Source organism: Phalacrocorax aristotelis, chromosome 2 (genome assembly GCF_949628215.1).
Source record: "Phalacrocorax aristotelis chromosome 2, bGulAri2.1, whole genome shotgun sequence".
In the NCBI taxonomy this organism is placed as follows: Eukaryota; Metazoa; Chordata; class Aves; order Suliformes; family Phalacrocoracidae; genus Phalacrocorax; species Phalacrocorax aristotelis.
Window position 1 is genome coordinate 70,090,289 of NC_134277.1, and position 21,749 is coordinate 70,112,037.

Genomic DNA, 21,749 nt, shown 5'->3' on the forward strand with positions numbered 1-21,749 from the left:
AGGGGCATCTCCCAGGGGCAGTGGCTGTAAGCGTCCCACATCTCTCTACTTTCACTCTGAAAAAAGGGACCACCAAATGTTCATGCTCTCAGGAGCAATATTCCATCTCTTCAGGTCTGTTGTGCTGCTGTAACTGGGGCTGCCTTTGTTTGCAATCATCTCTCTGCTATCAAAACCCTGCAACTTATGCCCCACATGATGCTCAAGCATGAATTAACAGGGCAGCCGTGTTTGAACTGGTGGGGCATTCATGCATAAATTAATTGGACTGGCATGCATGAACTGAATGGGCAGTCATGCACGAATGCAGTAAATCCTGCATTTCTTGCCCAATACAGTATGCAGAGCTCTTCAGCTGGCAGGATCTGGTAGGCAAAACTGGCACTGGTTTGCTCAGATCCCAGACATGCACTGTCTCTCACCATCTCAAGGGAAGCTCCCCAGAGGCCAAGCTGAACCTCCTGACTTTGACTAGAGGAGGTGGGGATGGCCAAAAACCAAGCTGCAGAATGGTAGCATGACTGCTTTTGTGTTGTTTTGTGGGCCAGGCCTTCTCTTCCTGCTGGCACTGGAGCTGAAGATAAAAGCTGTGGACTCCCAGCAGCGCAGGCCCTACAACACACCACTGAGCCCCATGCAGTCTGCTAGATGGCAGTGGTACATACATTTTTCCATTGGCCACTTATTACAGTGTTTATTTAAGAGTTTCAAGCAAGAAAGAGTCAATTACTCATCAGATGTAGGGAGACTAATCATCGTTCCTTATTCACATGGCATATTAACACTTCTCCTTTATTGTCTCCCTAGGGCTTTGACCTCACAGTTAAACTAACAGAGTGAAATATAGCCAGGCTTACACTGAAGTACCTCCACATAGCCACAGTTGCTGTTGTTAATGATATGCAAATGGAGCCTCCAAACAGGCATGCCCTTGCTTTCTTGCACTATCCCCTAGACAACGTGTTTAAGGGCGAAGTAAATAAAGCCACATTTACAACAATGACAGATCCCTGATGCGATTTCTGCCTCCGTTTCGTAGGGGAGAAGGAGAGCAGTCCCCTCTCCCCTCCGCATTTCTCTTAGACGCCCCTTCCCAAGGCCTGCCACTCCAAAGGAGCTAGCATGCCATGCAAAACAAGCTTGCTCTAAAACCTAGTGAGATCACCAGGTGATTGGGGAACGCTGCTGCTGGAGGACTTCCTGAGCATGAGGCTGGAGAAAGCTGATGGGGAAGGAGTGAAAGTTATTTGTCTGGATTCTTCCATTGTGTAACTCTTCAGATGTGCTTTTGGGAACGGTGCAGTCTGTGCTGGCATGCACCTGTACGTGATAGTATTCACAGCACTGCTGGTTTTTTCTGGCCTTTTTGCCTGGCTCTGAACTGCGCTAGCTCACCTTTGAGCTTCAGGGGACAGCTCTGCAGTGGGTTTCCGTAACAGGTTTCCCAATCCATATCTGTGGGCTCTGGAGACTCAGGCTGGTAGGAGACAGCCAGAGCATTTCCATCTGCATCTGGTCACTGACATGGGACAGCCCAGGGGCTGAGAAGCCTCTGTAGAGCTGTGCTGAGTTGTGCCTGCTGAGAACCAGCCCCAACATTTCTCTAAGTTGCCTGAGCCTGGCCATTCCTTATACTTTAAAGCTTGCGACTCTAAGGATCAAATAACTTTTCAGTAAACTTGGAAGCTTCACTTTCTTGTAGGCAGATGGTGGAGAGAAGGAAGGGGCAGATCTGTAAATACACTCATGGGATATTGGGGCATCTACAAGATTTGTCTGCTTCTAGTTCCCAGTATTGGTGGCTACTGGAGTTGAGGAGTTTCCATGCTTGAGAGCATCAAGCAGCAACAGGCAAACAAGCAATAAAGCTGGGGGAACGTTTGTAAACTGCAGCGTGCAGAGTATTAAAAGATCCACGTTGCTCCAGTAACCACACTGTTATGTTTTGCATGTAAGACATAAAGGCAGTAACCCATCTCTTCTCCAGGGCTTCGGAGGGCAGAACTGTGGAGGTACCGTACAGAGGTGACGTGGAACTCACCATCCTGGACATCCTTGGGGGGCTGCGCTCCACCTGCACCTACGTGGGAGCTGCCAAACTCAAGGAACTGAGCAAGAGAGCGACATTTATCCGGGTCACCCAGCAGCACAGCCAGGTCTTCTCTTAGCCCAGGCCTGGGGGGCTGGAGAGAGAGGGGTGGGGGAGAGGGGCAGGAAGGGCTGCTGTTTTGTTTAGCTTTCTTCTCCATATTGTGTTAGTGGCAAACTCTCCTCTCTCTCAGAATGGCAGTGCCATAGCCATTGGAGGGGCTATGGCTGGGGTTTGGAAGGGGAAGGTCATGCTGTTAACACAGCACCATTGGTTCGAAATGCAGTAGCCTCATCTTTTATTGTTGTGCCTATTTTGATTTTTAATCAACATTTCTTCACCTGATTTTCTGCCCCTCTGACAAATACCTGCTGAAACCTCAATTAACAAGGAATTGGCTTGTACAGACATGGCTGTTACTCCTGCGCACATACACACATTCCCTTTTTTAAGACTGACCTGTCAGCTACCACCTCTTCAGGCAGTGCACCCTCCAGAAACTGCAGGCTGGGAGAGAAAAAGATGCAAGGAATTGCATGGAGAAATAAAAACCATACCAAATTCTCTTAATCTTTGTTCTGGCAAAAGAACGGATCTTTGTGGCATGGCTGCCAGCCTGCAGAATGTCAGAGGCGGATGGTGGATGAGGCCTGCTACTGGTGGCTTCTTACTGTAATGATGAAAATGCCAGATCTCTTTCACTCCCCGTTCACGGGGCTGGTACTGCTGTTCTTACTTAAATTTCCCTGTTCAATGGACTTGCCTCTCCAGAGATGCTGGCATTGAATGTAGCAAACCCGTGCTGTCCCCCCTGCCCTCATCTGTGGAGATAATTCAGGAGAAAATGTCTCAAAGCTTGCCTGCTTTTTCGTGCATGCAATTATTGAATTACTTAGGTTCCTGCTTTTACCTGCTCTCTGTGAACAGATGTTTAAGGCATTGAAACCAGGGGGAGGTTTCCCTGCAGCCCTCCCTGTTGCCTTGCCTGTTCATATCCATTTAGCAAAGGCATAAAAACACTGATGTGCATTGTCTGTGGCCAGGTGAATGAGGCTGGAGGCGTCAAAATCACTTTTAGTTATTTGGCACCGCTCCTCTGCAGTCCTCGACACCGTGAAAAGCAAAAGAGAGCTTTCAGCAGGATAGCCTGATGGCGAGACGCTGGTAGGCTGAGATGAGTTAAAGCATTTGCTCTAAAGGCAGTAATGAATGTTTAAGACTCTGGGTAACACTTTAATAAAGTGTAATGGCCCGCTAATTAATTGATAAATCACAATGAAATTTCTTTGGAAATACACATTGCATCCACATGAATCCCACAGTAGCTCGTTATGATAAATGATGTAAAAGTGAGCGCCAATGAATTAATAACGCTTGGCCGCTTACTTTAAAGTGCTGCTGAGATCGTAATACAGCTGATGTTACTTCAGTACTTCAGAGTTGTACTTTCCCCTCCTGTAGATATCTGTAGAAAGAGGCGGACTTCCTTTGAAGAGCAAAAAAGTGATCTGTAGGAAGAGGAATAGCAAAGAGGAACTCTAGAATTAAACTCATACGCCAGACTGCTCAAAAAGCCGTGCACAAGGGCTGGTACAATTGACCATGCTGAGGAGCAAATCTAGGCCACAGGCTGATCCCTGGTGATTTTGATGTGTGTTGTGCACATTAGAAAAAGCACAGACTACCTTCCAACTAGCCCGATATTCTAAATGGCTTCCATTTAACGTGTAGACCATAATTATTAATTGTGGTATGACCCCTTCCTCTGCTTTGGAGGTGAATGAGGGCCTTAACGTGAGCACAGGTTATGCTTGTGCTGGCTTTAAGGGCCGTTTGTCCTGCTCACATATCACAAAGGGACCTGAACGCAGAAGAGGAGCAGGCCCTGTGAATAAAGATCTCTGTTCCCTCCAGCCTGAAAGCATCACGTGAAGAAGGTGCCAGGCTTCTTTATCACAAACCCTACCGCAGGCCAAATACTGCTCTTACCTGCGCTAAGCCCAGAGTATGAGTAATGCCAGCAGTGTTGCTACTCCGCAGCGGTAGGGCTGTAGGAGGCCACTGTTCCTTCATTTACGTGATGTGAAGGGCAGGGGTACACAGGCAAATGGACACCTCCATGAGGAGCAGGATTAGACTGTCGTGTCACAGGCCTGACCACAGGCGTGTCTCCACACTCGTGCCTTCATACGGGGGCGGTGCAGCAGGCTGCTGCTCTCGCACCCATTCTCACTAGTGCTTTTCTACTTTTTTTTTAGCTACATTTCTAAATGGAATTTAAGAACTACATATATTAAAAATATATATTTGTAAACTTTTTTTTAAAAAGATCATACGCACACTGAACAGAGCAGCTTCAGGACATGCCTTTGGAACAGTTTATTTTCCAAAGGGCAGTGCTGGGGACAAGGTGGGGCTGCCTCTCCACAGGTGTGGCAAGCATGGACCTCTTCCCCAGGCAGGCTGCATGCTCAGACCTGCTTTCCTTCCCCTTCCACACCTATCTCTGTCTGACCAGTGACTAATAGGGAAGGATGGGGATAGGCTGATCATAAGTTGTCCCCCGAATTCTCCAGGCTGTGAATGACATTGGCACTAAGAATAGTTACTGATAAAGCTTTGAGTTAGGCTATTTGGTTTTCTATATAGCAGCACGTTTTCTGTTTCTTTTTCTCCTTCTCCAAAGTGAGCGGGAGGGAGAAATGGGCTGCAGAAAGGCTGAACTGGTGGCACACCTGTGTCTCACCCAACATTATGTGCAGGTTTTGTTCAGGGATAACCCTCAAATGTGTCTGCGCTCACCATGCACACTGTACGTGTCCAGCTCTCGGAGAGGCTGGAAAATGGAAGAGAGGCGAGCTGGAGCCCTCCTTTAACACGCAGCCCTGTGCTCTAGTTGTTGCTCTTATCTTCACTTAGCCCCAGGCCCTGTGCCCTGCTCAAGCCCGCTGCCACTCTCGCAAGGAACTGGGGGCAGAGAAGGAAGCTGAGGGCGCGCTGTCCCTGTCAGGGTGGTCCAAGCAGAGATCACAGCTGCTGACAAAAGCCACGTGCCATTTGTGGATCTACCTCACCTGCGCATTTAACCGGGGTCTGCGTTTCTTGGTGTCCTTCTGTGGGCAGTGTCAGTCATAAGTGCTTAGTGTAGGGTGCTTGCGCATAACCTGGTCTTCTTTAACCCTACCACCCCAAACCCAGCCTGTCTCGAGGAATACTGTGGGTGTGATAGCCTGCGCTGTAGGCTGAGGTCATGCCCGCTTCCCCCAGCCAGGCAGCTGTTGAGCACCTCGAAGCAATGTTGAGGTTCGGCCCGGTGGCGCTGCAGCGATGTAGTGTAACATGCCAAAGACCTACAAGCAGGGATGCTGAAAAGGGGGTGGTTAAAGCATTAAAGCAATCCCTGCTGAATGTTCTTACGCTTCTTGAACCGTAAAGACACATAAAACACTCCCCACTACTCCCACTCTCATTCTGGAGTCACCTTGCTGCAGCGTGTTTCGCAGGGTGGGCTGGTTGGCCCTGCTACCCACGCAGCCTGGCTTACCGCAGCTCCCCTCGGGGAGGAAGGGCTTGGCACAGCAGCCGCCTCACTCGCCCCCGAGTAACTATGTGGTGGCTGCAGGGAGCACACGTGTAGACCCCTTCGCAGGCATGAGGCCAGCCTGTTTGAGGAGCAGGTCTCGAGCCAGCATCCTGCCAGAGGCAAAACAAGCCACGCAGGGCTCCTTTCTCTGCAAGGAACACATGAGCATGCCCAGCGAGTGCATGCCTCCCCCTCGGCACAGGCACAGCCGCTCCCCGCTGCCAGCCGTGGGGCCGGGGCTTTGGCTGTGCTCTTCTGTGCAGCTTTCTTCTCACCTTGGGGCATGGAGGGGGGATGTGTGTAGGACAGGGCCACCCTGTAAATCTGAAGAGTTGTCAGTAGGGGCAAGAGGAGCCTCTGCTTATGTCTGGGGGAGCTTTTCCCATATGACATGTGCCTGTGTCTTCCTTTCAGCTAGTCAATAGCGGGGGAGAAAAGATGGGGTGAGCAAGAAACACAGTAGCAATTACCCAAGCCCCACTGCACTGTGGGGTGTGGGGGAGTGTGGAGGGAGGCTGGTGTTTTCCAGTCATGGGCACGTTGCATTTGAAGCCTTTTTTGAACTAAGCACTCCTTAGTTTATATCTACTGAGCTCCACCGTCTTGAGCAGACCTGTCACTACAGCTTTCTGCTGGTGTACGTACAGTGTCTGCCCAGCACCGCCTCCCACCGCTTCACCCACGGGATGTTGCTTTTTAGTTGCTAGTATCAGCTTTATACCAAAAGTTCTTTGCTGGAGCCAGAAGGGCTTTTGCAACCAGTGCCAGGTTCGGCCTTGCTTGTGTAGAAAAGAAATGGAAAAAAAAAAAGCCGTAGCCCAAGAAGAGCCGGCGGGCAGGAGAGGGCTGGGCCCTTCCCTGCAGGCTGCAAGCTGCCCCGGGGGCGGAGATGCTAAAGCACTTCTTGGTTCCAAGCTGGCACAGCTCTGCGCCCCTAAACACAGCGAGGACCAGCCCCCTGCAGCCTTTGCCTCGCTTGCAGTCATTCAGCTGTTTCAGCGGGCCCGCCCCAGCATTTACCTAGCACCATGTTTACTGGTTGACGTTTTCGTACATAAATAAATAATTGAATCCAAAACTCCTTGGTGTCGCTTGCAATCAATGTGAAGCACTTCTGTGTAATCGGCCAAAAAGAGCTGATGAGTGTTCGATGTTTTCCCGGCCTGGCTGCGACGGCAATGACGAGCGCTGCTTCCCCTCACCCACAGCAACCGCGTGCGCCCAACGCCTGCGGCAAAGGTGGCGCAATCATTTAAAGTGGTCAAAAGTTGTAAATGGAAAGTTTTGTTCTGCAATAAAGAGCTTCTTCACTCTGATGGTCTGGCGAGGGTTTTATGGCCGTGGACGGGTACGTGCGCGTTTCTGCGTCACGGCGAATAAAGGAAGGGCTCTAAAATGCACTGCCGAGGGGGGGGAAATGAAACGGGGCAAATGACTTCCCGAGGAAAGCTCTCTCACCTTGAGTCACAACTCATGAAGACAAAACACGCATTTGCAATTGGCACTGTTATTTTATTAGTACGAGTATACTGAAACAATAAACTTGTACTGGTATACAGACAATTTCTTTAAAACAATTTTGTTCAAATTTTGAATCAAACATTGTTTTATTATAATAATGAAATAATTTCTACCTAGAAAACCTGCAAGCACCATCAAAGAAAGGGACCATAAAATTCAATAAACAGACGCGAGTGTATCCTACAAATAGACACACCACCATTAGAAAATAGAATATGAATTCTTCCATTTTTTTAATATTTGTTTTAAAAAAGCTAGTGCAAGTACAATATTTTACACTGGAATTACAGAGAGTATGCACGCATATGGAAAAAAGTTCTCCTGTCACAATAAAAGCTCTAACTATGTCTGTATGCACTTAAAATCTCCTCTTTTCAATAAGGTGCAAAACGTTATTCCCTCCCTATTTCTCCTTTGTACTGGCCATGTCAGCGCATTTTCTCCCCAACACAAAGCTGCGATATCCCTTTTACTGGGCCTACACTAGGAACTACACTGGAAGTGTGATTTGCAACAACCCTCATTAGTAATACCAGATGATTTTTTTTAAAAAAAAAAAAAAAAAAAGACCTTAAAAACTACGGCTGTAGAATGGCTAAACCTTACCCCGGCACAGCCCCGCGCCAAGCGCTGCCGCCGCCGGCTGCCGGGACCCGTGACATAGCTAGTACAAAATGATTTTCAGTAGCTTACCCAAACTGAAAAAGGTTGGGAAATTTACCCCCCCCCCCCCCCCCCCTTTTTTTTTGAAACACTGTGAAAAGAACAGTGTTCAACAAGTTAATATATTATTCCAACAAAAAAAAAGAAAAAAAAAAAAAGAGCAAATACATACATTAGTGAGTTTCAACATTAGCTGACTGTTGTGAAGAGTCTTATCTACGCCTTAAGAGATCAGTAACTTCGCTAAGCGGCCAGTCCGACAGCCGGGCAGAAGACACAGACTGAGCCACCCGCGGCCGCCCCGGGCCCGGTTTTGCCCTCAGCTACCCAGATCCAAACCCGACCAACTTGGACAGGTGTTTCTGCAGAGCGTGTTCAAAGGGAGAGAGAGTGGGTCCTGGATTTTTAAAAGCAAACGCCAGGGCGGGATCCCTTCGCCGGCTGGTGTGACGGGGCAGCGCAGCACTGCCCGCGGAGCCGGCGGTCCCACACCGGCTCCACGCCGGCCGAGGATCTGGGCCCTGAAGTTTCTGCTCGTCAGCTATCCCACAGTACAGCCACGACAGCTTCAAGGAGTGACTAACGCTCGCTGCAAACAACACTTCCAATGCATACCTACTGTGTGGTCGAGGGAAAGGGCACAGGAGCTTTGACCGCTCAAAATAGAAACGAATGAAAAAGAAACAACCTTGGATGAAGCCTCCATAAAATCCTCAGTGGAAGACTTGAGTCCTTTCAGCTAACGACAAGGAAAGAAAAAACTACAGAAACCTTAGAGACTGTTATTGTATAAATACTACCTGTTGGCTGAATGCACTTCATCGTTACACAACTGGGGCCGGTTTTCTGAGCGCCCGGGGGTCACTTGGACAGGGCGAGTTATCTCCGCCCCGTGTGCCTGCGGGAGCTGAAGCTTGGGTTACCTCAGGGGAGGGGGCCGGGGGCAGCCTGGAACTTCACCCGCTCTGCCCTGCCACCAGCTCCCAGCTGCCCAGCTCAATCTTTGGACAGGAAAAGGACCCCCTCCTCAGAAACTGCTTGAGGATCCTCTCCTTTTGGCTTCTGAAAAAACAGCGGTCTTGCCATCGGTCAAGACCATCATGGGGAACGTGCCGTGTGTGACCAACTGCTCCCCGGCAGCTCTGAAAGCAGAGCTGGGGGAGAGGGGGCAGTGTCGGGGGCAGGAAGGCCGGGTTGCCTTGGGTATCGCTCTGCTGCTAGCGCTGGGCTAGGATCCCTTGTTACAAGCACTTCTTGCTCAGGGTTATACTCTTTGGGTTTCGTCTGGAACAGGAAGTGCTGAAAAAACATGGAACAGCATCCCAGAGAGAGGAAAAAAACGGGACTGAAAGGCTTCAGGCGGGAACTAAGCAGGTCGCGCTCAGCCGGCAGCGGCTCGCCACCCTCGGAGGGCTGCTGCGGCGCTGCCGGCAGGGCCTCGACACCGGGTCCGGCCCGGCCCTGCCTGCGAAGGGCACGGCCGAGGCCTCCCTCAAAACCAGCCTTGCCCTGTGGGCTGCCAGGGGCTCCCTTGGCGCAGGCAGGAGAGACTTAAAGCCAAATCCAGCTGGTGAGTGAGGCTCTCGTTTTGCACAGTAGCCACCCTTTGAAGTGCCCGGTAGCTGCACTCGAGAATTGCTGCTCCAAGGTATATTTTCAGCACAGGAATAAACAGTGTGAAGCATGACTCCATTCCCCAGAAATGGGACCCATGTAATACGAACAGAAAATTAAGCACAGTTGTTCTTTAAGAGCCTTTTAAGTAATAATTCTTCCTGGCCAAAGCCAATACAAATCAGATCATCTAGACATGACATTTTCTATATACAAAAAACATGTAACTTTCAACCTTTCTCTGCTTTTGTATTTAAAAACTTTTTTTTTTTTACAAACAAGGTATGAAACTCACTGTTCAAACAGAGCCATCTCTTTTTCAAACACTGAATGAATCATTCCAACATTCATTTTTCTTTTGTGCAATTTTTTAAAACATTACCTGTACTCCTCAATGTGAGTGCTTCAAAAAAAGTTTCTATTTTTAATAAGCTTCTCAAATTAGGTTTACATCAAAAAATATTCCCACAAGGTATAGTGCTACAAGAAAAGATCCTATCAGTAAAGGTAACACATCTGAAGCGAGGTCGTCTATGTAAAAGAAATTGAACTCTGGAGTAGAGGTGTGCAACGCGTTTGGAATTTCCCTACCGACACAAAGCAAGGCTGTCCTCAGGACAGGGAATCGAGTGGACACGTAGGCATACGTGTAAAGAAAAAATTCACACATATTTATTCGTGTGCAAACAGACACTTCTGTCTGGGGTGTGTGTGCACGTATGCGTATCTGCATCAACAAATTCTCGTTTTGCGATGTATTTCAGGATCTGGCGGGGTGGAAGGGTTGGGTAAACCAGAAGAAAGGGAATTACTGCCTGCACTCTGGTGGTGTGTTTATTCCCCTTGCTTTTCACATCAGCACTGGCCAGAGAGCCTAGAGCGGACTCTGCTGTTGCCTGCGATGACGGGGAGGGGGAAGAAACGGAAATCATTTGTACGAGTGCATGTCCCGTTTTGCCATTCATCGAGTTCCTGGGACAGCAGAAGTGTTTCAACGGGCCAAATCCCCCCCGCCCGCCTGGGGCTTCCGCCCTGGCGAGCCTGGACGAACCCCAAGACGTTTCCAGCTGCCTGATTAGGGTCAGGATCTGGCCCTGACCGAACCAAGCTTCAATGTCACAAAGATTTATACACGTGCTTCGCGGCAAGCTCCCGAGCAGCCGTCTCTGGCCAGCCCAGACCCCCTGTAAGCACGTGTACAAGTGTTTGCAGACCTGGGTCCCAGGACACGCAGAGCACTGTGCCAAGAACCCCCTCTTTGAAATAACACTATTAGTGTTTAAAAATACTGAGGATTCGCTCTCTTTGACAGAGGCTTTTTTTTGGTTTTTTTTTTTCTTTTTTTTTTTAGCAGTTGCAAGTATTAACAGAATTTCACCGTTTCCTTTTTACTATTGGCAACACACTTTAAAGTAAAACAGATCTCTGCAGAGAGTGAATTTTCGTGATCACCAACAGCTACAGTTCGCGCTGAGCCTGCTGCTTTTGTATTGCAATCTGGGTGAGATCTACAAAGTTTAAACCACGAGATGCAGGAAATCCAAACTTGTCTGTAACATTGTACATCCCTACTCCGGAGCAGTAAAAGTGCTGCTTCTGGTCACATCAGTGTACCACACACATGCCAGCCCCATCCCTGAGTAAAAGGTGTGAAAGGTTTCTAAATGTTCCTTGATTTAAGGGAAACGAGAGTAGTGATGTCACTTCCCCACGCCGAGAAAATGACGGGAACGACAGGTCAAACGAAGCGACAGCGGGACAAAGGAATTAAAGGAATAAAAAAAGCAACGCGCACGCGTGCGCGTGTGCGTCCGTCCCCCTCCCGAGGTCTGCGTCTTCGAGGGAAAGCGAGCCCAAGGGCAACGTATGAAATGGTAAAATAGGTCACCAGCGACTCCGGTTTGGGTCTTGACCAGAGGACTCGAGGTAAGTGACATCAAACTCAAATTCCCCATGATGTGGCCCAGACAAACTGAAACAATGCCTAAGTTAAACACTATAAGGAACAGTCATTTTATATATATAGATCTATAGATAGATTAGATAGATAGACAGATAGATAGATTTTTTTTTTTTTAGAAATCCCTATAAAGAGGTTCTTGTTTTATTTTTCTTTGCCCTGACTAATTTCTTGGTGATTGTATGCATTTCGTTGTAAACTAAACAGCCTGCTACAAAAGAAAGAACAAAAAAAAAAAAAGACAAAAAGAAAACTACTGTCAGTTACTATTGCAAAGCGGACGCCGCGCAGAAGCGGCGGCTAAACCTCCTCCGCCGGCTTCACTTCAGCACCTCTACGCCTGCGAGTGGTATTTTTGCACGTGCCGGGGATCGATGGTACTTCCCGGGAGCGGGGACTCGCCGCAAGGGATGCTCGGTGCCGGGGGGAGAGGCAAAGCCCCCCCTTGCAGAGGACTCGGTCCCGGGGGGATTTTCCTCTCCCCGGTGGGAGGCAGGTCTCGCCTGCGTGCCGTCCAGGCGGGGAGGGCAGCACTCGGCTGTACAGCCATGCGGCCAAGTGCCGCCCTCCGCCTGGACGGCACGCAGATATTAATACATCTTTTTTTTTTTTTTCCTTTTTTTTTTTTTTCCTTCCTGGATCTTTTTTAACATGAAATACAAAAAGGGTTGGTGTTTCCCGGGGCAAGGGATGTTTGACCCTTAGTATGTTGGGTTTTTTTTGCGGAGGGAGGATAAGGAGGGTGTTAATAAAGGGGGGGGGGGGAAGAAAGGAAGAAGGAAACTATTCAGAAAAGAACAAAACCAGGGGAAATCAGAAGTGGGTATGAGATCTAGCTACCACCGCACGGGTGAGTCTAAGTTGGCACGTAAAGTATTGCACATCCTACAAAAGCCAAAGCATGGAAAGGGACAATTGTTTGGAAAGAACCAGTTATTTCAGAATTCCTCAGTCTGAAATACAAGCACAGAACTAATACATTCCTATTGCTCCAAACGTATTTTTTTATTATTATTATTTTTACTTTTTTTAGTGTTAGTTGAATAGATCCAGTCAGTTTAATAGCCCCTGCTTCCTTATGAACCACAAATATGTATGCGTATGATTTTACGTGAGATTTTGTTGTTTTGTTTTTTTTTTCCGAGTAAGCATGAAGTAAGGAAATAGTGGTACGACTGTGAACTAAAATCTGTAATTCTTTCTCTTCCTTTGCCATCAAAGCTTAAAAACAAAACAGGAAACAAAACGAAACAATAAATTGCAAGTGCCCTGAGCAGAGTATATGGAAGATTAAGCAACTTCTCTGAGCAGAAATATCAGCAAATAAGCACTAACTAAGCAGTGTGACTGTGAGAAGAAACCCACTCAGCTATTTGGTAGCCCGCTGAGAGGTTACTAAAATTCAAGGAAATTCAAGAAAAGTTTCAAGCTATTTTAAACGTATTTCAACTTTTTTGGTGCACCCCAGAATATGGTATAAAACAATTCGTTCTGGTGTGAGCTAAATTTCAAGTAACAAATAACAAGAGTCAAAGCTGGGGTTTGGGGTTAACATTTCTTCTCTTAAATAAAAGCACTGTATTTTCGGGGAGAGGGAAAACAAGATTTTAAATAAGTTTGTTTACTTTAGGTTACTGCGTTTCTAGTGACGGACTTTCGTTTCCTTTTCTCCCTATCAGTACAGCTTCTTCAAAACTACCTGAAGGACGCGAACTCGCCAACCGAAAACGACGACATGAACGCTTGCTCATGTAGGGCCCAAGCACAATCCCACTGAGATCAACGGGATCTTTCTAGTGGCAGCAACAGGCTTTAGCGCTCTGCCCCGGAGTACTTCATACTCGCACCTCCCCGAGGCTTGTGCAGGAGGCTGGGTGCACAGCACCTCAAAGGATCCGGCCCTACCTGGGGAAAGAAAAGACTGAACGGCATGAATCCTCCCCCCGTCCTACTTGGTTTGTACCAAACTCTTGAAATCTCGCCTTTCCAATGGAAAACGATGTAATTAAAATAACAAATAATAATAATAATAATAAAATAACAATAGGTTTGTTTTCAAAACAAACAAACACCTTGCTTACGTATAGAAATGTTTCTTGTGGAAAACTCTCTCAGCAAGTCTGAAGAAAAATTCTCAGAGCTGTCCCGGTAGGACCTGGTTCTGTGTGGCAGATATGGTAGAAAGACCAAAAATGAACTTTGAAAGGAACGTAACCCTATGAAATGGCCTAGAGCGTAGGCAGGTTAGTGAGTAATTGCTACATTTGTTTATGCTCTTTCAGATCCCCCCCAACCCACAACATTATTAGGTAAAAACTGCAGGAATACCACACAAATGATAAACTCAAGATGTGCAAATTGCAAGATTCTTTAAAGTCCATCTTTTTCAAAAACACTGGACAATGATTTTTTTTTTCTCTTTCCTTTTTCCTTTCTTGTATTTTTTTTTTTTTATTATCTGTCAGCTCACATATGCCTTTAACTCTTTCTCAAGCATTAAAGTTTAAAAAGTGCCTCCTATTAAGTAGTCCTTTGTGGACAATGACTGTCACATACTAGTTCAATAATTCACATTCATCCCTTTGAAACCACATTAAAACTTTCAGCATCTTGCCTGTGAGAAAACTTTACATAGTTGCATGTAGTTACAGTGTTGAAGAGATTCGTTTGTTTGTTGTTGTTGCTTTCTGAGCAGATTAAAGTGAGATACAGTACGTACTGAGTGTTAGACCAGGATGCTCAGCAATAAAGTGTGAACAGCGTTTTAAGTGCTTAAAGACATTCTAGGTTCATCTTCAACAGCGGATTCCTGTGTCACACCGAAATTTGAAAAAAGTGGCACCAGTTGTCCATAATCATGAACTAAAAACAGTACTAGAGTTAAAGACAAAGATTTGCAACCAAACTGCAAACAATGGATGCCTGTGATCTCAAAGGGGCAGTATGCATCTACCTTGTGGAAGCAAATGTCAATGGCGTAACCCGGTCGATTTGTCTAACACTGCACAGAAACAGGAGTGAGCCTGAGCCAGGCGCATCCACAGAGCCGGAGGCCTCCTCGTGCACACCCACGCACACCCACGCCACACGCACGCACCCACCCACCCACCCCACCGCCGTGAAGGAAAACCTTGCAGGGCGACCGGTGCAAGAGTCCGTACAGCCTCCCCGTCTGCTGACTCCGGGCTATGGAACTGCACTAGCAAGCAGAAAGGAAATGTTGGTGTGGCAGTTGCTTTAGGAATAAAAATCAGTGCAGTCAGACCCCATGGGGGGAAAAATATATATATACATATACACACACACAAATATATATATATATATATACTGTAGAGCCTTGAGTAAGTGTTGGCTTGTTGTTGAAAACGTCAGAGACTGTCCGATCCTTTTCAGTAACACCCATGGGTTGTGTCCTCAGCATCCACCTGGGGTGAGGAAACCTCTTCACCAACCCACCCCAGAGCTGCAGTCCCTCCTCGGGACTGGCGTGTACAGACACACACACGCACGCACGCACGCACCCCACGAGTGACATACACCTCTGCTACAGTTCCCTTCTCCTCACCTCCCCCCCAAAAACTAGAACAGGAACCAAAACAAACAAACAAAAAAAAACAAAACAAAAAAAACCAAAGCAAAAAGAAAAAACAACGACGAGAAGAAAACAAAATCACAGCTGGACCCTGTCCTACGCGAGGTGTTAGAAAACAGGAGCCATGACAACACATTCATTTCCACTAAGGGTGTGTGAAGCAGATACTGCCCCTTCCGTAGCTCTCGATAAACCTAGTCACTGACAAACACTTGTGGAAAAACATATGCACCAGTCTCCTGCATAATACCAGCTGCAACTATAACAACAAGGTTATAACATAAACCTAAAATAAGATGATAACATGTAAATACTGGGTTATTTAGTCTACAGTACAGTAATCTGGATAAAAATGACAAGGGATAGCCTAATTTCCTTTCCCCAAACAACTTTTACTTTCCTACGTTGGATCGACCTTCAATGCAAATCTTAACCTCCTGAGGAATAAAAGAAGGCTTGGGAAGAGTCAAAGGTGGCTCCTCTTCTGATTTCTCTAGTTTTCGTGTTTCAGGGGCTGACCACCTCCTCTTCCTCGTTGCCGGGGGCTTGCTGGGTTCTGTTTTGGTGAGCAAAGGTGCTGCAGGCAATCCTATTTTGTCCGGAAACTTCAGTTCACCGTTCTCAGCTAACATCTGTGCGCTTCCCTGATTAATCCCGTTTTCCTGCTCCGCATACCTGTGTCTACTTCCAGCTAGACTGTCATTCTTTGAATGCTTCAGCAAGATACTAGCTGAGTCCATGGGCTGGCCCTTTTTAATAGAGCCGTTCTTCAGGTTCTTGAGTGTGAGTGATATGCAGACGTCCCCCACCGAGAGTTTGGAGCATGGCAAATCAAAGAGTTGGCTGGTTCTCTCGGGGCAGCAGGATGACCAGCCTTGTCCAAATACAAAAAAAGGGTATTCTACCAAGACTTCCACGCTGACCTGCAGAAAGATAGGGGACAATGGGGAGAGAGACAGAGGGAGAGAGAGGGGAGAGCGTGAGATCACCCGTGTGCCCTTGCGCCCGTGCGTGGCAGGCGGCGCTCGCCGTGGGGGAGAGGGATAAAGCTGAAATTGCAAAAGCGCTGTTCAGTTTCCGCAAAATCAGGCTGTAGACCACCAGACTTCACGCCTGTCCTTTTCACACGGGTGTTAATGGTTTCTCTGAGCTCAGCATTTCTTAGCACGAGACCTCAGTGGCAATCAAGCTTTACTTTTATCCAGATGCTCAGAGAGGTGTAAGAGGCAAAACAGCTTCGGCATCTGCCAAACTCCATACCCTGCCATCCCCCTGTGGTACCTAGAGCCTGTCATCCACATCTAAAGACACTTTCCAACCAGAGGATGGCTCAAGGGAAGCTCTCAGTTCTGACACATGACTTTCTAAGTGACCACGGGTGCCCGAACAAGCGTATACTTACCGCGTGAAATGGTTGAAGGCAAGCTGACTTCCAGAGGAAGGCCATGAGTATGTACAGAGTTGGAGCTGTAAAAGCAGCGAGACTCAACCTGCCTCCCCCCAGGAGACCTGTAACCAGTCCAGTTTCCTCCCTTCTCACACCTGCTCTCCCACTCTGCAGCTGAGTTCACCTCCTGCACTCCCTCAGGGAGAGGATCATCACTCCTCCTCCTCCTTCTCTTGCAGTTCTTGCAAAGGGTCTCCTTTTCTGCACTGACCCTCACTTCACCCCACTTTAAAAGCACATCTGGTTATGAATCCTATCTAACCATCTCACAGGGAGCTGCCATAGCCAGGAGAGCAGACCAGCAATAGGTGCCCACTGCTCCTTGACCTTGCAAATGCCGGGACCTGAGGTCCCAACATGATAAAGCACCTAAATACCCGCTTATCTTTGCACATGTCAGCAGTCCTGTGCTCATGGCGTGGTGCTGCATCTGCAGGCTCAAACACTTGATGTGGGCTCATGCAATTCACAGCCCACAGGGCCGAGCCACCCCCAGGATGCCACAACGAGGGCAGGAAATTCTGACTAATGCTCTAAAGGTTTGGCACGTGTTTTTAACTCGCTGTGTGTAACACCAATGAGTTGTGCAACTCTAAGAGGGTGGCTTATGCTAAAGTCAGATATCCGCTGCTCTGCTTCTAAGGTTCCTGTGTCCTCTGGAGCTCTTCTCAGGCATGGGGGGCAGGATCCTGCTCTGACAGTGTAGCCCCTGTTTGGTAGGGGCTAACGGGCAGGCGAACACCTGAGTACATGTGCTCATCTTGTTTCTGAGCCATTCAGCAGGCACGGAGCATACCAGCTGCCTGGAGAGCTTTCCCTCTCCGAGAACATGGACTCACTTGAAAGGAACATCACAGCAGGCTTGTGAAACCACCTCTCACCCTTGGGAGTGAGGAACACTGTCGAAGCAAGCGTGGCTTTGTATCGTTAAAAATACACGTCAACATTAAGGAATAGAAGCAGTTTGAGATGCACATTGCGCCCCAGTGTTCAAACACCTTTGCTCATAATACTATGTGTGAACTTTGGGATGAAGGTGCACAGAAGAGGTTGGGCTCAATGGCAGTACAGCACCCAGCAGCCCTGCCGCTTCCCCGCTAGCGCTGCTCGCCCTCAGAGGCACCCTCCCTGCAAGCAGGGCCCGAGGGAGCTCCCCTCGCACCCCACCAGCTCCACATCCCTTTTGGGCATGAAGGCTTGATCAGGGATGTCCCACAGCTCAGAGTCAGAGGCTCCAGAACCAGGAAGCCAAAGATTCCCATTGGGTGTTGACTGCCTCTCCAGCTGGTTAAGCCCATGCCGTGCACTAGCAGTCAACTGCAGTTTGTGAGACAGTTGATTCTGTTGGAAAAAAAACTTTAGAAGTCTCTAAATATATGCTACATACTTCTGCAACTAGGCCAACTGCATGTATTATCCTGCCACTCCACCTGCCCAACATAGTAAGCCGCTGTACAAGGAATTTCAAAAGGAGCAGTTTAGAGGCACAAGATGTCCCCCCCTGCATCAATTTCTGTCATATTAGACCTTTTCCAACCAGAATTGTCTGCCAAGAGTCAACTACGCACCTGGCAATAGTGGAAAGAGACACGACTCTAGGCCTGGTTTATGCTCTGAATGATGGAGACAGTGGGGTGAGGTAACCATGGAAGTCCCATCCCTCCATGGTGTTGCATAGAAACACTCCAGCGCCAGGATTTGCAGCAGTATTTGCCCAGAGTTTGGGATCCTATTCCATAGACACGCGTCTCAGTAAGGGGTCTGACTGGGAGAAGTGGTGGATATCCAGTATCTCCCATGGACTTAAATGGAAACTGCTGCCTACACAGAGCTGCAGGGTCCTCTCCAGGCATGGATCATCTGGCAGACATAGCTTTCTCCTTTGTATTGCTATGTCTCTTCTCTTTCTTCTTTCCTGCCAGCTGTAGTTTTTTTTTTCTTTCTTTTTCTACTTTCCCATCCTTGTCAAAAGCTATTTGTAACTGTGGGAATCATACATGCTTGTGTGCATCATCCTCACTGACACACAAGTTCCTCTTGATGTGAACATGCTTCCACCACACGTTATACTTTTTTTTTTTTTTAACGTGGCATCCAAAACACTTGCCTGAACTGTCAGTCACTGAAACAAATCCCAGAATTGGTGGTGGTGATCATGAATAACACCAAATAATAAAGATGGCAAAATGCCAGGATTTCCACGATCTGGCCATGGTGTGCATGTACCAGTATCGATCTGAAGCAGGTTCCCTCATGGATTCTCAAGCCCTGTTTTAGCGAGTCACTTCTGGATTCAGCTAACTTGGGATTTAAGGTAACCATTCTCTACAAGCAATAGTAGTCAAAGATCTTTTAAGTGTAAAAGCTCAGTAAAAACACCCCTGCATATTTTTTTCTCTGACCACTGCATTAAAACACAAAAAATTAATTTTAAAAGCTTCCTCCCCCAATATCTTGCCATGATTATTGTAGGAGAGAAAGAGATTTGGAACTTGTTTTCCAGCTACTAAGATGATAAAGCAAGAAACCAAAATGTTAGTCTCTCTTCAAGCACACTGAGGCTCTACTCTAAGCTACAGTTATATTTCTGTTTTTTAAGACTGACTAATGAAAACACCCAAAACTCTTCAGTGCAGCTGCTGACTATCTGCAGTGTTCTATAACCCTTTATAATTTTATTTCTCAGCCAAACTCGGCAGGTGAGACAGGCAATTCAGACTGCTCGGAAAACCCTGGCTGGAGCTAGAACACAGATGATAGGTGCGAAGATCTGATGCCCTGAAAATACCCTTCCCATCATTCAGAAACACAGCAACTTTAGTCCTGGTGCTCGCTGCTGCACCCAACATAACAAGCACTAGAGCAAAAGATGCCTAGTAAAAGTGGTTTGTGTATTTTAATAAATTAGTATTTTTACTACATTACAAATACATTACTAATACATTAGTAGTGTATTTTAATAAATGTCAACATACACGTTTTCCGATTATGTGTTTTTCTCCCCGGTATTATTAAAATGTGCTGAAACTAGCAGTGGCAGGCTGGAAACAAAGAGAATGAAGTGGTTCTGGAAGCAACATGCAATTAAGCGGTGGAACTCTCCACCGAAGGCCTTGCTGCGGGTGCCGAGAGACTCCTCGGGTCAAAAAACAACTGGGTGGATTTGTGGAACAGCAGCTCTCCCCTCTCACAGAGAGAAGTCTCTGCAGCGCCGCGCTCCCACATGACCTCCCCTACTCAGAGATTTTGGGACTCCTAATGTTCCCACCACCCCGAGCAACGCCTGCCTTCACAACAGTGGATTTTCTTTGAGAGATTTACAGGCTGTAGGCAGCACCTCATGCCACGGGGACTACCTGGCACAACACATGGTCTGGGTGGGCATCCCAACAGGGCTCCATCTAGCCCATCTTCACTACACTGTTATTGCAACAAACGCACCCAGAGCTAGAAGGCTAGGGGCTACTGTTCTCCACGGCCATGGGATCCCACCAATTCTCAAAAGAAGCCATCTCCATCCACCAGACCACTGGCTGCTACTGGAGTTTATCACATGAGCTCTTATCTGCTGCACTCTCAGAATTCAGTAACATGCATCTGAAGACAGACCACAGCTGCCCCATCACTCGGAGGAACAAGGAATTACTGCCCCCGTGACCAGGGGACACAGACATGGAGATCACATGAGGGGAAGGCTGGGAGAGATCTCCATCTGCAGCAGCCAACTGAGTCAACATCTCTCTCTCTGAGTCTGTCACGGTGCGAAAGATAAGGAAAAGGTGAGCATGGAGTAAAAGAAAAAGTAACTGGTATTTCTGCGTGCAGAGCTGTAAGAGGAAAACTGGACTAGACGGTGGTCTAAAAAAATATGTACTAAACTAAACTAGATGCTCTAATGGGACTTTTCTGTCTCTAGTGTCTATGATTCTGTTTTTTTTTTAAAAAGGAAAATTAAGAACTGTTATTTTAATCTTTTCTTTTTAAGCTATACTTTAGGAATAATTAGGAACGAAAGCACATGGATAAAAGCAAGCGTTTCAGAGAACTTATTTTGCATCTCCTGTGTGTTTTGACCTTAACATCAGTGGAGTTGAATTACTGGCTTCCCTTGCTCCTGGCAGCAAAAGAAAGAACAGGTAATAATGATGAAAGTGTTATTACAAGAATAATACGTGGAATTGCAAAGAGATGCAGATCCATAGGTCTTTTCTTTTGGGCAGCTTGAATGCGGAGGAATAACAGCTGGACTTTGGGTTCTGGTCCAGTTGATACTTGACTTCTTCCTAATCCAGAGCAGGGAAGCTGTGAAACGGCAACCTAGCATCCCTCCAAGGCTAGGACCAGTTATTTCACTGAAAAGGCATGTAGCTTTAGGTGCATTAATTTCTCGCTAGGTTTCTATACCTGGAAGAGGGTTGGATTTGCCAGGTGACTAGAAGACAGGGAAAGGAGGGAGGGTGACCTCTTTCTGCCTACGTGCCGTGCTGGGGAGGGGCAGCCGTGGGCTTGCAGTGATACGATACAATAGCAGCTGCGCGGTGCCTTCCTGCTTACATTGCAGTTGTATATGCTCAGCTAAAAGTTATCTCCTACCTCTGTCCCTCAACTGGTGCGAAAATTAGCTAATGTTTGCACAGAGTCTGAAAATACAAATTCATCAATATTATAATGACTTCCCAGAGATCCCTGGGAGGAGTACGTAAGTAAAGCAAAGCTAATGATAACAACGCTATTTTTGTAGAACACTTACTCTTTACAACTCACGCTCCCTTGATAATACCATTTGAAAAACTCCCTCCTTCCAAAAGTATGTATGCAACAGAATCTTAATTGTAATAAAATACTTTGCGAAGCTGCGCTACACACGCAGATATATCCCCACTGTACTCCAGAGTCAAGATATATTTAAGTGCAGCAGCACCACAGTGCCTCTGCTCAAAGTCGCGCAACTAAATACTGTTCTTCCAACGAGAAGGCTAAGCCCTCTTCACACAGGCAGTTTTCTAACGAGTAATGACTGCCGCATGCCTGCTAATAAGGCTAAACGCTTTCCTATAGCCATGTCGGGCTGAGGGTGAGGTCACCGGAGACTTCAAGCACGTAGAAACGATCTCTCTCTCTCTCTCTCTCAACCCAGGCAAGGGAAAACCAGCAGAGCCGTCCCCGCTATGCAGGGACACAGCTGATCTGGGAAGAGACCCAAGTCCTGGAATCTGCAGGAAACCTAAATTAAACCCCCGTTTCTAATCATATCTCTACGTGACTCGCCCTCCATTCTGG

The 21,749-nt window shown here is 47.3% G+C and overlaps 2 protein-coding genes across 13 annotated transcripts in view; one reads left to right on the top strand and one right to left on the bottom strand.

Annotated features, from left to right (window-relative positions):
* GMPR (guanosine monophosphate reductase) overlaps positions 1-7,735 on the top strand; it is a 48,087-nt gene extending 40,352 nt beyond the window's left edge. Inside the window, exon 9 of the mRNA XM_075083984.1 lies at positions 1,988-7,735. Coding sequence (XP_074940085.1) covers positions 1,988-2,168 — 181 coding nt within the window. The 3' untranslated portion in view covers positions 2,169-7,735. The remainder of the gene's footprint in view (positions 1-1,987) is intronic.
* ATXN1 (ataxin 1) overlaps positions 7,164-21,749 on the bottom strand; it is a 230,610-nt gene continuing 216,024 nt past the window's right edge. For all 12 annotated transcript variants that reach the window (XM_075083973.1, XM_075083982.1, XM_075083979.1 and 9 more), the window contains one exon: positions 7,164-15,945. In XM_075083973.1, the coding sequence (XP_074940074.1) occupies positions 15,415-15,945 (531 nt within the window). In that variant the 3' untranslated portion in view covers positions 7,164-15,414. The remainder of the gene's footprint in view (positions 15,946-21,749) is intronic.